Source organism: Heterocephalus glaber, unplaced genomic scaffold, assembly GCF_053883595.1.
Source record: "Heterocephalus glaber isolate CG9 unplaced genomic scaffold, H.glaber_assembly_v1.0 deba00001538, whole genome shotgun sequence".
NCBI lineage: Eukaryota > Metazoa > Chordata > Mammalia > Rodentia > Bathyergidae > Heterocephalus > Heterocephalus glaber.
Genome location: NW_028258333.1, coordinates 28,115,547 through 28,130,645, shown reverse-complemented (window position 1 = coordinate 28,130,645; position 15,099 = coordinate 28,115,547). Strand labels below are relative to the sequence as shown.

The 15,099-nt window shown below is 43.9% G+C and overlaps 1 protein-coding gene and 2 pseudogenes across 1 annotated transcript; 1 reads left to right on the top strand and 2 right to left on the bottom strand.

The window, feature by feature from the left end:
- Positions 1–830: 830 nt before the first annotated feature.
- Positions 831–1,847, bottom strand: LOC147824530 (endogenous retrovirus group S71 member 1 Env polyprotein-like). Its single transcript, XM_087189220.1, has one exon. It carries the CDS (start codon positions 1,845–1,847, stop codon positions 831–833), a length of 1,017 nt encoding a protein of 338 aa, XP_087045346.1.
- Positions 1,848–5,058: 3,211 nt separating this feature from the next.
- Positions 5,059–6,455, bottom strand: LOC147824529 (uncharacterized; annotated as a pseudogene).
- A 1,768-nt stretch (positions 6,456–8,223) lies between these two features.
- On the top strand, positions 8,224–15,099 carry LOC147824528 (elongation factor 1-alpha 1 pseudogene; annotated as a pseudogene).

Sequence of the window (15,099 nt, the reverse complement as noted above, 5' to 3'; positions counted from 1 at the left end):
TCACTGGGATGGCTGTAATAAAAATGTTACACAATAATATGTGTTGACAAGGATGAGGAGAGTTTGGAACTTTGATACATCACTCTTGGGATGAAATAATGCAACTAATTTGGAAAAAAGTTTAGTAGTTACTCAAAAAGTTAAATGTAGAGTAATTACATTATTACCAGGATTTGGGGTGTTGGAGTCTCCTTCTAGAGGTGATTTCTGGGTACTTTCTGTCCTGAGCAAAGAATTGTTGAAGATAAGCACAAAAGATAGCAAGGTTTTATGTTTACTAAAGGGTAGGAAAAGAAACAGACTGTAAGACTAAGGGCCTTACCAAACGCTCTGAGGAGCTGACTGCAGCGAATAACACCTGGGAAGGAACACACCGGACAAGATGGAAAGTAAAACAGACCTTTATTAGTCTGGCCAGATGGCACTCCCAAAGCAAAGTAGCTTAGAGAGGCAACTGGCTCAGAGTCTGAAGCTGTTTTTATAGGGGGTCTCAGGGGAAGTTGGCAAGCAGAAATACAAAAGCAGAGGAGAGGGATAAAACAGACCTTTTACAGATTGTCCTTAAAATAACATATTCAGATATGGAGGTGGGCAAGCATGACAGAACACTATGCACACAACAGACCTTCCTGGCACAACAACAAGCACATCCCTGGAACTTGATGTCTACCTGGTGATCCGTAACAGAAGCAAAAAGTTGGGGCCCTATTACAAAGATGGAGTAACTGTTGTTCAGTCTTACATTCCCACTGATTTTTCCCATAGCTGTGTAATCTTATACAACATTATCTTGGTATTCTTGCCTCCATCTTTGTTCTTTTTCATCTAGCTCACTTAAAGGATGATATTTGGCCTGTTGATTCAAAAATCATTAGGTGAACAGATCCTATCCGGGCCCTTACATAGGTCATAAGCTTATTAATAATGCATGGGCCAAAAGTCAAAGCTAGTAACAAGATTAACAGGGGTCCAGCAAGGGCAGAAACAAGGGTAGTCATCCAGGGAGACCAGTTAAACATTGACTGGAACCATCCCTCCTGTTTTATCAATCTATTATAATTTTCTTGTAGATGTTTATTTACAATGGCCAAAGTTTCTCTTATTATTCCAGATTTGTTAGCATAATAGCAACATTGCTCTCCTAGGGCTGCACATAGCCCACCCTCTTTCATAAATCCGAGGTCAAGTCCTAGGCGGTTTTGAAGGACCATCTCAGCCAGAGAATCAACTTGTTTTTTCAAATGAGACACTGACTCGGTAAGTAGGCCTAAGTCTATTGTTACCTGTTGGGCAAGGGTCTTGAAATTAGAGTCTTGCAGTCCTATTGTAGTCACACCCAGAGCCGCTGATCCCACAATGCCTGCGGCAGTTAATACAGGAATCAATGCTGGGTGGTGCTTCTCTCGGGTGTGTGCTCTCTTAGCTAGGTATTCCCAACCCTGGTCTTCTCCATATATAGTGACTTGGGGTAAAATGTGGACCATTACACATACCTCAAGTTCCTGATTGAGGACTGTCATGGATAAACAGGGAGTTATACCATTTGTACATGCCCACCATGCATTGTTTCCAGCTTTTAAATATTTTTCTTTACTGACAGTGGGTGTCTGATAAGAACATATACTGTCCAGATAAGATGATGTAACACTTGGAGTTTTAACACATAACCCGTTTCTTTTTATAGCCCCAATTGACAGCCTCGGTTGTTTCCAATCACACTCATTCTGGTCAGCTTCTGAGAAGGTGCTGTTTACTGCCAACCCTACATAATACGGGGGACGTGGACTCAAACACAGCCAACACCCTTGAGTAAGATTGGAGCTAGACTCATTTAACAGGGTGTACATGGCATCCAGGGTTTTTAGGTATGGTTGGATCGGAGATTCAGGAGCAACTAATGACACATTATAGGCTCATTTTGCCTTTTCTTTTTCTTGGGGGCTGGAGACCCTATAAATATTGCCTACCAGTTTAGGCGGTACTATTACTGGGCTACGCTGGATGAGGAGGTCAGTCATAGGGTCCTTTCCACCCACATAGAGTGCCACTGTCCAGGATTTTCCTTTTTCCTAATTTTTATATGGATTTTGCCATTGTTTTAAGGTTAGCTTAATGGGATTACATTTTCCTTTGGAACATGAACCACTTGGTGTTTGTCGTTCCAAGGCCAAATATGCATCATCATTTTTCCACGGGGAAATAGATTCACAACCCCAGTGATGACAGTGGTTTCCTGGTCCTCTATCACACCTTTTATTTTTCCCTATGGGGCAGGCATAAATATCTATATCTTGGATTATAAGATGGATAAGTTTTTTTCCAACTTATCATCTATTCCACACCTCCCTCTGTGGCCCCCTTTACCCATATTTCTGGATGAAACTTTACCCTTTGATCCAGCCCCCCCCACTAATGATTGGAAGCCCCAGAGAACACAGGTTTATAATAAAATGGGGCTATCAGTAGTAATGGTGGCAATGTGAGGTCCCGTTAAGGCATTTTTCAAGGACCAAGTCCAGTTCTGGGGAGTGTGGCTGGACAACATCAGCTGGCGTCCAGATTCCCCTTCCACTGGGGCTGGTAAGAACAGTAGCCCCAAGAACCCCCATATGGTCCAAACTAGTCTTTGATCAATCTTATCTTGAGGGGGTCCTTTGTGTTCCAATCGATCCGCCATGTTGACGTCGCTTCCTCTGGGGGTGCTGCCTTTAAATGGTTGTGGTGGATCCAGGCAGAGTGTCCAGCTACCTTCATTGCTGAGGGAGTCACCAGGACAACAGGAAATGGTCCCAGCGGGGTTCAAGTGTCTTGGAGTCAAATCTGCGAGTGAAAACCAAATCCCCCGGCTTATAGGATAAGGGTTGCAAAGGTTTTTCACTGGGACCAAGCATAGTTTTTCTCAGCTTATCATGTAGCTCTGATTGAAGCTGATGAACTGCTTTTAGGGACTTAAGGAGTTGGAGGTGGGAAAGTCTTTCCTTTAGCTCCAAATCAACCAGAGGGACAACTGGGGGAGATTGCCCATAAATGATCTGGAAGGGTGACAGATTTAGGGGTGGCTTAGGGGTACACCAGGTACGAAGGAGGGCAAAGGGGAGAAGTTCTACCCAACCTTGTTCAGTCTCCAGGCATAATTTAGTTAGAACTTCTTTTAAGATTCGATTTGCTCTTTCTACTTGTCCTGAACTCTGAGGCCTATAAGCACAATGCAAATTCCAATTTATCCCTAAAGCTTTACTGATGAATCGAGATAATTTGGCCATAAAGGCTGGGACATTGTTGGACCCCAGAGCTAAGGGCAAGCCAAAATGAAGAATTATTTCTGTCAAAAGCCTTTTGACGGTTACCTCAGCTGTCTCTCTCTTAGTAGGAAAGGCTTCTATCCATCCTGAAAAAGTATCTACAAAGACTAGTAAGTACTTGTACCCATACATGCCAGGTTTCATTTCAGTAAAATCCAATTCCCAATGTTCTCCTGGAGTTAATCCTCTATATCGGACCCCTGGGGGTCCAGTCATCTGGTTTGCGTTTACCTTGATACAGGTGGGGCATCGTCTCACTAGGTCTTTGGCCTTTTGTGCCATTCTCTTGCTGATGAAATGGGGTCCCAGAGTGGCCATCATTCTTTTCTTGTAGCAGTGTGTCTGCTACAGCAGCTGGGAGCACCACTTTTCCATCCTCGGTCATCCACCATCCATGTTTACTTTGGGTCCAGCGCTTTTTGGTCATTTCTACCATTTCTTCATCTGTGTACTCTGGTTTCTCCGGCAGCACCAGTGTGGGGAGCAGAACCATCTGTTGCACCACTGACTTTGGGCAGCCTGTTTTGCTGCCAGATCAGCTGCATTATTACCAATCACCTCAGCTCTAGCCCCCTTTTGACGCCCACGGACATGGATGATAGCAACCTCTCGTGGCAGCCAAATAGCTTGTAACAATGTCAATATCTGTTTTATTTTTAATTGTCTTTCCATCAGAGGTCAGTAGCCCTTGGTTTTGATAAATTTCCCCGTGCACATGAGCAGTGGCAAAGGCATAATGGCTGTCTGTGAAAATATTTATTCTTTTACCTTTACCTAGTTCTAGAGCCTTGGTCAGAGCAATCAACTCAGCCTTTTGTGCTGACGTCCCTTGGGGCAGCCCTTGCTCCCATTCCACCTGTTGGTCCTGGTTGACCACTGCCGCCCCAGCATATCATACTCCATTATGCACGAAGCTGCACCCATCAGTATAGAATGTGATCTCCACCTGGGGGAGGGCCTGGTCCGTTAAATCCGGGTGCCCTCCCCATAAATTTTCAAGAGTCTCAAGGTAATCATGGACGGGCATCTGTTCGTCGGACTCTGGGAGTAAGGCAGCCAGGTTGAGGCTAGCAGTGGTGGCAAACTTGATGCACGGCTGCTCCAATAGGAGTCCTTGGTATTACAACAATCTGGCATTAGATAGCCACTTGCTAGGGGAGCTGTTTAATAAGGGCTCAATGGCATGGGGAGTGACTGAAGTCAAATCCTGTCTGAATGTCAGTTTGTCAGCCTCTCGGGTTAGAGCAGCTGCTGCTGCTACAATCCTCAGACAGGTAGGCCACCCTCGAGCCACTGGGTCTAGCCTTTTCGAGAGGTGCGCCACAGGCCACTTCCATGGTCCCAAAGGCTGAGTTATCACTCCCTTAGCTACCCCCTTCTTCTCTGCTATATACAGAGTGAAGGGCTTAGTTATGTCTGGCAATGCCAGGGTTGGTGCTGAAGCAAGTGTAGTTTTAAGCAGTTGGAATGCCTGCTGGCAAGCCTCAGTCCATTCGAGGGGTGTATCTCCCCCTGCGGTGGCTTTGTGCAGGGGTTTGGCAATTTCAGCAAAACCTGGGATCCAAATTCTGCAATACCCAATTGCCCCTAGGAATTCACGCACCTGTTTCTTTGAGCTGGGTTCTGGAATCTGGAGAATTGCTGATACCCGTGATTCTGCCAGCCTCCTCTTCCCTTCCTCAAGAATATAGCCCAAGTAGGTTACCTTGGTCTGGCAAAGCTGAGCTTTTTTCCAGGACACCCAATATCTCAGGTCTTAGAGAACTTCCAGGAGGCCCTTGGTGGCCACAAGACATTCTTCATTGGTTGAAGTTGCCACTAGGAGGTCATCTAAATATTGAAGAATAGTCACTTGGGGAAAAACTCTCCTTACCTCTCATAAATCTTTGCTGAGAGCTTCCCCAAACAGAGTGGGAGAGTTCTTGAATCCCTGTGGCAGCCGGGTCCATGTCAGCTGTCTGGTAGTCCAAGTGTCTGGGTCAGTCCACTCGAAGGCAAAGAGGGGTTGGCTCACTGGTGCCAGAGCTATGCTGAAAAATGCATCTTTAAGGTCTAGTACTGAATACCACACATGGGCAGGAGGGATGAGACTCAGCAGAGTATAGGGGTTTGGTACTGTTGGGTGGATGGTCTCCACCTGGCTGTTCACCTCCCGCAAATCCTGTACTGGTCTGAAGTCTGAGGTGCTAGGCTTCCTCACAGGAAGCAGGGGAGTATTCCAGGCTGACTGGCAAGGGACCAAGATGCCTGCCTCTTGGAGTCAGTGGATGTACTTAGAGATTCCCACCTTGGCCTCCAGCCAGAGGGGGTATTGTCGCACACAGATGGGGGCAGCAGAGGCCAGAAATTGGACCACCACTGGGGCATGGTGGTTGGCTAGCCCAGGTGGATTGGTTTCAGCCCATACCCTGGGAAACTTTTTCTGAAGGTAGTCCCATTTTTGTTCGGGGGGCTCTGCACCCTCCTTTAGCAATCTAAATTCATCTTCTAGGGGAACCATCACCATAATGGTGGAGGGTGGCTTAAGCTCAAAGGTCCCTCTTTCAGGCTCAAAGGAAATAATAGCCCCCAACTTTCATAGCAAGTCTCTTCCCAGCAATGGGTATGGGCACTCAGGGATAACTAAGAAGGAATGGGAGATGGTGCCTTTTCCTAGATTCACAGTCTGTCTAGTGGTCCAAGGGTAGGAGGCCACTTTCCCAGTGGCTCCAGTGATGGAGGTTTTTGAGGAAGTGAGGGGTCCAAGGGGGTGGGGGTCTTCAAGACAGAGTGGGCTGCACCAGTGTCCACAAGGAACTGAACATCTGTTCCCCCTATCTCCAAAGTCACCATAGGCTCACTAGGGTTGAGCGGCCATGAGCCTTGGCCCCGTCAATCTTCTTCATCTACTAAGAGGATTCCACCTTTTTCCTTTTGGGTCTCCTTTTTTCTTTTTCTTTTTAGCTTTTCACAGTCCTTAAAATGGCCCTTCTCCTTACAATAGGCACATTGATCTTTCTCTAATAGGGGTCGAATCCTTCCCTTGCTCCCTCCCTTATTTTCGAGTGTTTCTTTCTGGACAAATCCTCCATCAGCCAAGGCAGCTATGGTCGCTTTTCCCAGCCTCTTGGCCATCCTCTCTTCTGGGGGATCTCTATTGTTAAACGCCTTCATGGCTACACTCATCAACTTTTCTCTATTCTCTCCCTCAAATCCTTCTAGTCTTTGCAGCTTCTTTCTAATGTCTGGGGCTGACTGGGTAACAAATGCCAAATTTATTGCCTGCTGATTTGCAGGGGTGTCTGGATCAATTGGAGTATATGTATGGTATGCTTCCAACAGACACTCCAGAAAGGCAGAAGGGGATTCCTCTGGTCCTTGAAAGGACCTCGCTTACCTTGCTCAAATTGGTAGGCTTCCGAGTGGCTCCCCTCAGGCCAGCCAGGAGATTTTGATGATAGTTCTGGAGAGCTTCTCTCCCACCTGAGGTATTAGTTTGCCAGCAGGGTCGGGTGGATGGGAGTTGTGCTTCCAGATGGGGTTGCTGTTGGTCATCTAGAGGGCCTTCCGGTCCACCTAGTACCGACCTCACACCTTGTCCCTGGATCCTTTCCCTCTCCTCTGAGGTAAAAAGGGCCTGGAGGAGTTGTTGGCAATCATCCCAAGTAGGATCATGGGTATGGAAGATAGACTCTAGGAGAGATATTAGGGCTTGGGGCTTCTCTGAGAAGGGAGGATTTTGATGTTTCCAATTATATAAGTCACTGGTAGTGAAAGGGATATAAACATAGTGACCTTGTTCTGTCTCCCTAAGGGGCAAGAGAGGGGCTGAACTAATTTCCCAGTGGGGACCTCACAAGGCCCATACACAGCCCCAGCTCGTGTGTGTGGGGGAGAAGTCACAGAGTCCGGGGACTAAGGCCCCTCAGGGAGAGGAGGATAGAGAGGAGTAGGAGTCAAAGGTTGAACAGATGGAGGAAGGGAAGGATTGTGGGGTCTAGAGTGGGACCCATCTGAGGGGGTGGAGGATTCCACATAGGGCGGAGGCCCTCCTAAGGGATCCAGGGGGTCAGGTTCCTGCAAAAGAACCAGCTTAGGAGCCCGGGGCTTAAGTTCCCAGGGCCCTTTTGGGGTAGCGACTAAAATGCTAGTGTCTGTTCAGAGGGAACAGCACTGCAGCCAAGCCGGAGGTTTCTCACAAGCCTGAACCCAGATGTCTATGTAGGGAAATTGGTCTGGGTGGCCAGGGCGACCGGTGACTTTGCTCCAAACCACCCGGCAAACACTGGGGTCAAAAGTCCCTTCGGCTGGCCATCCCACCCTGAAGGCTGGCCATTCCAGTTGGCACAGGGAGCGGAGTTTTCCACGAGAAAATTTCACCCTGTATTCATCTTCTTGTTCTGGAGAAAAACCAATTTAAAATTAGTGAGAAAGCAGTCAAGTGGAGTGGACCCAGTAGAACAGGTTCCTCCCATTACTCTGCTCCTGATGAAGATTGGAAAGAAAAAAATGTAAAATCAAACACACAACAGACACAACATTAACATACAAAAGACAAGATGAAGGGGCGCCACGACAAACTGAAACTAAATCTTCCCTTGTTCCTTGTCAGGAACCTCGAGGTCAGGGGAGGCTTCCTGGCTCGTCAGCCACCTCACTCCTCACTTAACAAATGGTTGCAACTGGCCAAAAGCTTACCTCCGGGGGTTTTCTGAGGTCTGTGCCTGAGAGTCTTCTGCTGAATCCCGCCACGGAGTCTCGGCTGAACCGGGGGTTCCTACCCAGGGATCTCACTGGGCCCTCCAGAATGTAAGACCAAGGGCCTTACCAAATGCTCCGAGGAGCTGACTGCAGCAAAGAACACCCAGGAAGGAACACACCAGACAAGATGGAAAGTAAAACAGACCTTTATTATTCTGGCCAGACTGCACTCCCAAAGCAAAGTAGCTTAGAGAGGCAACTGGCTCAGAGTCCAAAGCTGTTTTTATATGAGGTCTTAGGGGAAGTTGGCAAGCAGAAATACAAAAGCAGAGAAAAGAGATAAAACAGACCTTTTACAGATTGTCCTTAAGGTAACATATTCAGATATGGAGTTGGGCAAGCATGACAGAACACTATGCACACAGCAGACCTTCCTGGCAAAACAATAAGCACATCCCTGGAACTTGATGTCTACCTGGTGATCCGTAACAGATGCAAAAAGTTGGGGCCCTATTACAAAGATGGAGTAACTGTTTTTCAGTCTTATAAGACTCCACAGAGCAAATTTGGGGCAATTAAAACTAGGAAAAGAAGTACACTCTACAATTTACTCTACACAATAGACCAGAGTTCAATGGTGACTGTCCTTTCCTATCTCCCACTCTTCAGGCTGAAATCAGGTCTAGGCTGTCCTTCACAAAACTCCTTAAGCTCTCATAAGAAAACTTGAAGATAACACTGTTTGACTCCACAAGCAGGGCTTTGTGAACTATTTTACACATGTGTCCTAGACCTTTGTAATTAACAAATCATGCCCACTTCCCTAGCCAGTTTGCTAGGCCGCAAATCTCCTGTCTCATTTCCCACTGAGAGACATCCATCTCCATAATTCTTTATGAGGAGTGGAGGTTTCTGTCTTTAATAACATCATCCTTCTGAAAGAGGCTATAGGCCCTACCTACTGGAGATTATTTTTTCTCCAACTACATAGAAATTTTGTGGCACCCTGGCTGGGTCACAGAAATAAGAAAGGAAAATAGAAAAAGAGTTAGTGTCCATATGTGAAGAAATGTTAAACTGCCTGTTTGATGGGAGAAAGCTTGGTGAATTTGTCAGAAAAGTAACTTTATTATTAGGTTAGGCATATAGAGGCCAAATATGAGAAGGAGCAGGACAGATTTCCACACTTCCTGTGGAGGAGACAGTATAGCAAAGAAGGATGTTAAATAATTTATCAAGAGCCTGAGAGCCATGGCCTTAGCAAGATTATCACATTACAGATTAATTAAAGACAGGAATCTCAATACAGGTATCTGTTTATGCCATGGTGAATTAGGGGTCATTGCTTTTTAAAGAGGGGCCTTAGGTCTTCCAGAGGTTCAGAGTAGAGTCTTAGTCCTGTGAAAATTTTAGTGACCATTTCCCATGCAGGGGTTCCCATGTAGAGTTTCTACTACATATCTTGATGAAGGACCAGTTTAATGGTTCCTCAAGAACTGGGAATAAGGCTAGTGTCTTGAGGGACTGTAAGGCTGTCCTTTTTGCCTATCAGCTTCCTATTGATTTCCTAAGGAGACTTTAGGCATGCCTCACTGGGGTGTCTTTAAATGAATGACAGTGACCTATGTAGGAAGATAGGCTGCCTCTAGATATTGTAGGATTTCCTGCTATGTTTTATAGATGACTGCATGTTTGTCAGTAAGCCCCTTTCTTTCCATATTACTGCATGAGCATGTAGTACCAGAAAGGCATATTTGGAATCCATATAGATAGTTAGCTTTTCAACTTTTCCAAATATCAATGCCCAAATAAAAGCTATGAGGTCTACTTTTTGAGCAGAGTTCCCTGGGCCTCAGTGACCTGTTGTGAACTGATAACTGCATAACCTGCCTTTTGGTGTCCTTCTTAGACAAAGCTAATTCCATCAGTGAACCCCACTTCCCAAGGGTCCTAGAGGGGCAGATGATTGATGTCTTATCTGCTTGCAAAGGTCTGAGAAATCACCTGTACACATGAGGGGCTAAATTCTGAGCCTATAGGCATCAAAGAGGCAAGATTCAGAGTAGTGCAAGTCTTAATAGTAACCCCAGGGGCATCTAAGAAGCATGGCCTGACATAGTTCCAATAGGTAAAATATTGTTTGGCCTTTTCCAGAATTGGAGAATTATCTTCAATTTTGTTAGTCTTCCTAGTAAGGGAGTAGGACTGTAGGACAATTAAAAACTCATGGCTGAAAATTTGACCTTCAAAGTGACAAAGTAGGAGCAAAGAAGCTCTTTATTACATGTTTGCTTGATACCAATTATGGCTATGTATCTAGAGTAGGGTTTTCTATAGAAGGAAGTTAAAACAGAAGCCAAAGGAATTGAAATTGCTTACCCATGACATTTAGGGCCACACAGGGTTTCTCATAGGAGACGGAGATGTCTATGCATGGGGGCATTGAAGATTGCCCTGGACACCTTCAGTCAGTCCTCTTCATCAGAGTGAGAGGTGAGGATTTTAGTGGGCCTAGCCTTTCTCTGGGAGTGGCACAGTCAATTTTCCAGTGCCATGAGTCAGGTACATCAGCCACCTAACAGGGCCCAGGTGGTGGTAGCTTGGTATAGTCATATACCCAGTGCTCAGTTTTCTTGCAAACCTTGATAGGCCCTAAGTTTTTTCTTGGATGAGTATGCTTAAAACATTGCCAATTGCAATAGCCATAATTTTGGCCTGTCCTTTTTTTTTTAATCCCTTCTTTTATTCTTATCTAGATCCTAGTTGTTGAACATAGAAAAGTCTGTGTACAGTAATTGGGTCATAGGGTCCTGAGGCCCCATTTATAAACCTAGCAGGGTCTTTTGAAAATACTGGATCTCTCTGGGATACTAAGAAACAGATTGGAGAGACCCATATCCCTCTGGGTGACAGATGGGCATCTGAAGACAGGATCATCAACAATATCAATTTCTTCTTCCTTGGAGGCCTCTTTCAGTAACATGGTTTGGGGCCCTTTCCAGAGATAAAGAATCATAATAGCCTGAAAATGAGTCATTTCACACTATTTTCCTTGTCTTTTACAGAAAAAAAATCTAGCTGAGGAATAGTATTGTAATTTAGACTGCCATTCTGTACCCATCTCCCACCATTTCCTAGTTCATCCTAATATCGAGGTATCTGGGATTTGCTGGGTGTTTTCTTTGGTGAATTGGCTAACTCACTGACTCCTTAGAAGAGTGAAGCCCACCTAGGAACTCTCTTAGAAAATCCCAAGAGATCAGGATGGAGCCTCCTTCCCCTGGGATCTCCCTTAGATCAGGGTGGAGCCCCATCCTGGGTGCTGCCTTAGCCATGAGAAACCATATCCCTTGCATTTACACTGATAATAAAAACTTTGGTAATTTGTTTAAGGCAGGAGAGATGGAAACCTCTTTTTTAAAAACTTTAAAAAGTTCTAAGTACAGTACAAAGATGGCTCTATTTTGTGTACTCACAACCACTTGAGTTGAGTTTTTCTGGCTGTTTCTTTGTTCTGCTCAGCCCATTAACCATATGTTTCTAAATTACCTGAATTTCTGTTAGAGAAAATACACAGAAGGGATGTAACCCAATTTAGAAGAGAAGAGTGGAGGAGACCCATAAGTTTCTTAAAACCAGAGACTTAGCTCCTATCTATAAGGATAAGACCCCCTGGTTTCCATGAGGATGTTTGCAAAGAAGAAAATGGTGAACAGACATGTTAGAATCATGTGACCAAAACTTGTGATCAACCAAAATGACCAGAAAACATGGTAGCCATAAAATATTGAGTACAAAGACTGACTCATATATTCAGATAAACTTCAGAAAGTTTGAGACCATACCTGTCAGTCTTAATTCACAGCTGAATCCCTTGTCCTTAGCACAGCACACATGGAAGAAAGAATTTAATAATTTTCCCATAGACTTATTTTTCTATACACTAAAATCTTGTGTTCAAAATTGTCTGTGGTAAATGGATGAAACCACTAACCCCTTCACTTAGGGTTGCACAGGTGTCTAATAGGTGGTGTTTTGCTATTAGAGGGACAAACACTCCATGTATAAATCAACTAATGTTGACATTTTCTGAACATACATCCCACACAAAGCCATAAAGTTTATTTTTGAATAGGTAAAACCACTGATTACTTTGAATTTCTTAATTCCAATCACCTTTCTCCACTCTCTCTGTATCTCATAAATACCCCTCAACTCTCTTCTTGGGGAGACAGATTTGAGTCTGTGGGTTCCTCCTCACATTTGGCTGTCTTGTGAATGAACTCTTTCTGTTTTGCAAAACTTGTTGCTTCAGTGATTGGCATTCTGCATGGTATGCAGAACGGGCCAAGTTTGGTAACATGACCACATGAATAAAAAAATTAGACTACTGCTTTTTCACAACGGGTTTGCCATGAAAGCATAAGTGTAGTGAAAACCACCACTAAATCAAAGCCAACATGGGAAAGGAAGAGACTCATACCAATATCGTCATCATCAGACATGTGGATTTGGGCAAATCCACCACTACTGGCCATCTGATCTACAAATGTGGTGACATCAACAAAAGAACCATTGAAAAATTTGAGAAAGAGTCTGCTGAGATACAGAAGGGTTCTTTAAAGTACTCTGGGTCTTGGATAAACTGAAAGCCGAGCGTGAGCATGGTATCATCATTGACATCTCTCTGTGGAAATTTTAGATCAGCAAGTATTATGTGACTATCATTGATGCTCCAGGACACAGAGACTTTATCAAAAACATGATTATGGGCACATCTCAGGCTGATTGTGTTGTCCTGATTATTGCTGCTGGTGTTGGTGAATTTGAAGCTGGTCTCTCCAAGAATGGGCAAACCTGTGAGCATGCCCTTCTGGCTTACACACTGGGTGTGAAACAGCTCATTGTCAGTGTTAAGAAAATGGATTCCACTGAGCCACCCTACATCCAGAAGAGATATGAAGAAATTGTTAAGGAAGTCAGCACCTACATTAAGAAAATTGGCTACAACTCTAACACAGTAGCTTTTGTGGCAATTTCTGGTTGGAATGGTGACAACATACTGGAGACAACTGCTAACATGCCTTGGTTCAAGGGATGGAAGGTCACTAGTAAAGATGGCCATGCCATTGGAACCACACTGCTTGAAGCTTTGGATTGCATCCTGCCACTCACTTGCCCAACTGACAAGGTTTTGCGGCTGCCCCTCCAGGATATCTACAAAATTGGTGGTATCGGTACCATCCCTGTGAGTAGAGAGGAGACTAGTATTCTCAAACCTGGCATGGTGGTCACCTTCGCAACAGTCAATGTCACAACTGAAGTAAAGTCTGTTGAAAAGCACCATGAGGTTTTTGAGTGAAGCTCTTCCTGGTGACAATGTGGGCTTCAACATCAAGAACACGTCTGTCAAAGACGTTTGTCTTGGCAATGTTGCTGGTGACAGCAAAAATGACCCACCATTAGAAGCAGCTGGTTTCACTGTTCAAGTGGTTATCCTGAACCATCCAGGCCAGATCAGTGCTGGCTATGCTCCTGTACTGTATTGTCATACAGCTCACATCACTTGCAAGTTGCTGAGCTGAAAGAAAAGATGGATCGCTGGTCTGTTAAGAAGCAGGAAGATGGCCCCAAATTCTTGAAATCTGGTGATGCTGCCATTGTTGACATGGTTCCAGGCAAGCCCATGTGTGTCGAGAGCTTCTCTGACTATCCATCTCTGGGTCATTTCGCTGTTCGCAATATGAGACTGACAGTTGCTGTGGGTGTCATCAAAGCAGTGGACAAGAAGGCTGCTGGAGCTGGCAAGGTCATCAAGTCTGCCCAGAAAGCTCAGAAGGCTAAATGAATATCACTCCTAACACCTGCCACCTCAGTCTTAATCAGTGGTGGAAGACCCGTCTCAGAACTGTTTCTCCCAATTGGCCATCTAAGTTTAATAGTAAAACTCTGATTTTCGCCACCTGCTGCGCAAGCACAAGGACCCGAGTTCAATCCCCGGTACCAAAAAAAAAAAAAAAAGCCTGGTTAATGGTAGCAATGCATTGTAAAACCATTAGGAGGAAAGGAGAATGTGCTTTGTGGACCATTTGTTTTCCTTTTATGTGCTACAGTTTTAAAAATCACTTTTTAATGGAAACAACTTGACCAAAAATCTGTCACAGAATTTTGAGACCCATTAAATTTTATTTTAAAAAAATTAGACTACTTCTCTAGAACATGCAGAGAATATACATAGTGAAGAATCCTATTTTTCCAGTTCAAATTCCCTGGCTTTCTTTTAATGATGTTAGTTTCTTTAACAGCCACACCCTTTTTGGTCACAATTTTACATCAGCTTTTCTTTTGGCCAAATTGCAAATTTCCAAATTTTATGGCTGTGCTTTTTGCTTCTAATTCTCACATAAATCTGGCTAAAAGCAGCCACTAATACCTATGCAACTGCCTTGAATTTTTCTTTTTTTACCAGATTAATTAGGCTGTCACCTTTAACTCCGCCTCACACAAATTCTCAGGGAATGAACACAATGAGGACAAGATCTTTGCCAGAATGTGATATTAATGTCCTCTGCTCCAATTTAGTGAAGTTCTCATTTCTACCTGAAACTTCATGATTCAAACCACAACACACTTCTTTTACCTTTATATATCCCTCTTCATGAGATATTTTTAGTATGAACCCTACTCTGCAGTTTCTTTAATTCTGTAACAATTCAGGAATTCAGCTTGAATTTCTCTTATCTGGATCATTAAAATTCTTTCTAAATAAATACTCCTTTTCCTTCAAAATTAGCTATTAGTACAATCATTATTTAAAATACAGATTTAATTTTCTCAGATTCTGAAGCCAGGTTTTAAAAAAATCTAGCTTCAATACACCATCTGATTTTAGTGGCTCTCCTGGGTACTTCAAAGCTTGACATTTGAAATTAAGATTAAATTATATCTTAACTATTTAATTTAATAACATAGCCCACAAAGAAATATCAATTATGATATTAATGTGTTAAAAGTTACTAGATCACACATTAGATAGGCCTCAGAATAAAGTTTCTTCATTATCTCAATTCCTATGTTTTAAATTATAAAACATGTTATTAATAAAGTTATAGTTCTG

Coding starts and splice junctions, on each gene's coding strand:
- LOC147824530 (XM_087189220.1), bottom strand. CDS start 1,847: ATGTACACCCTGTTAAATGAGTCTAGCTCCAATCTTACTCAAGGGTGT.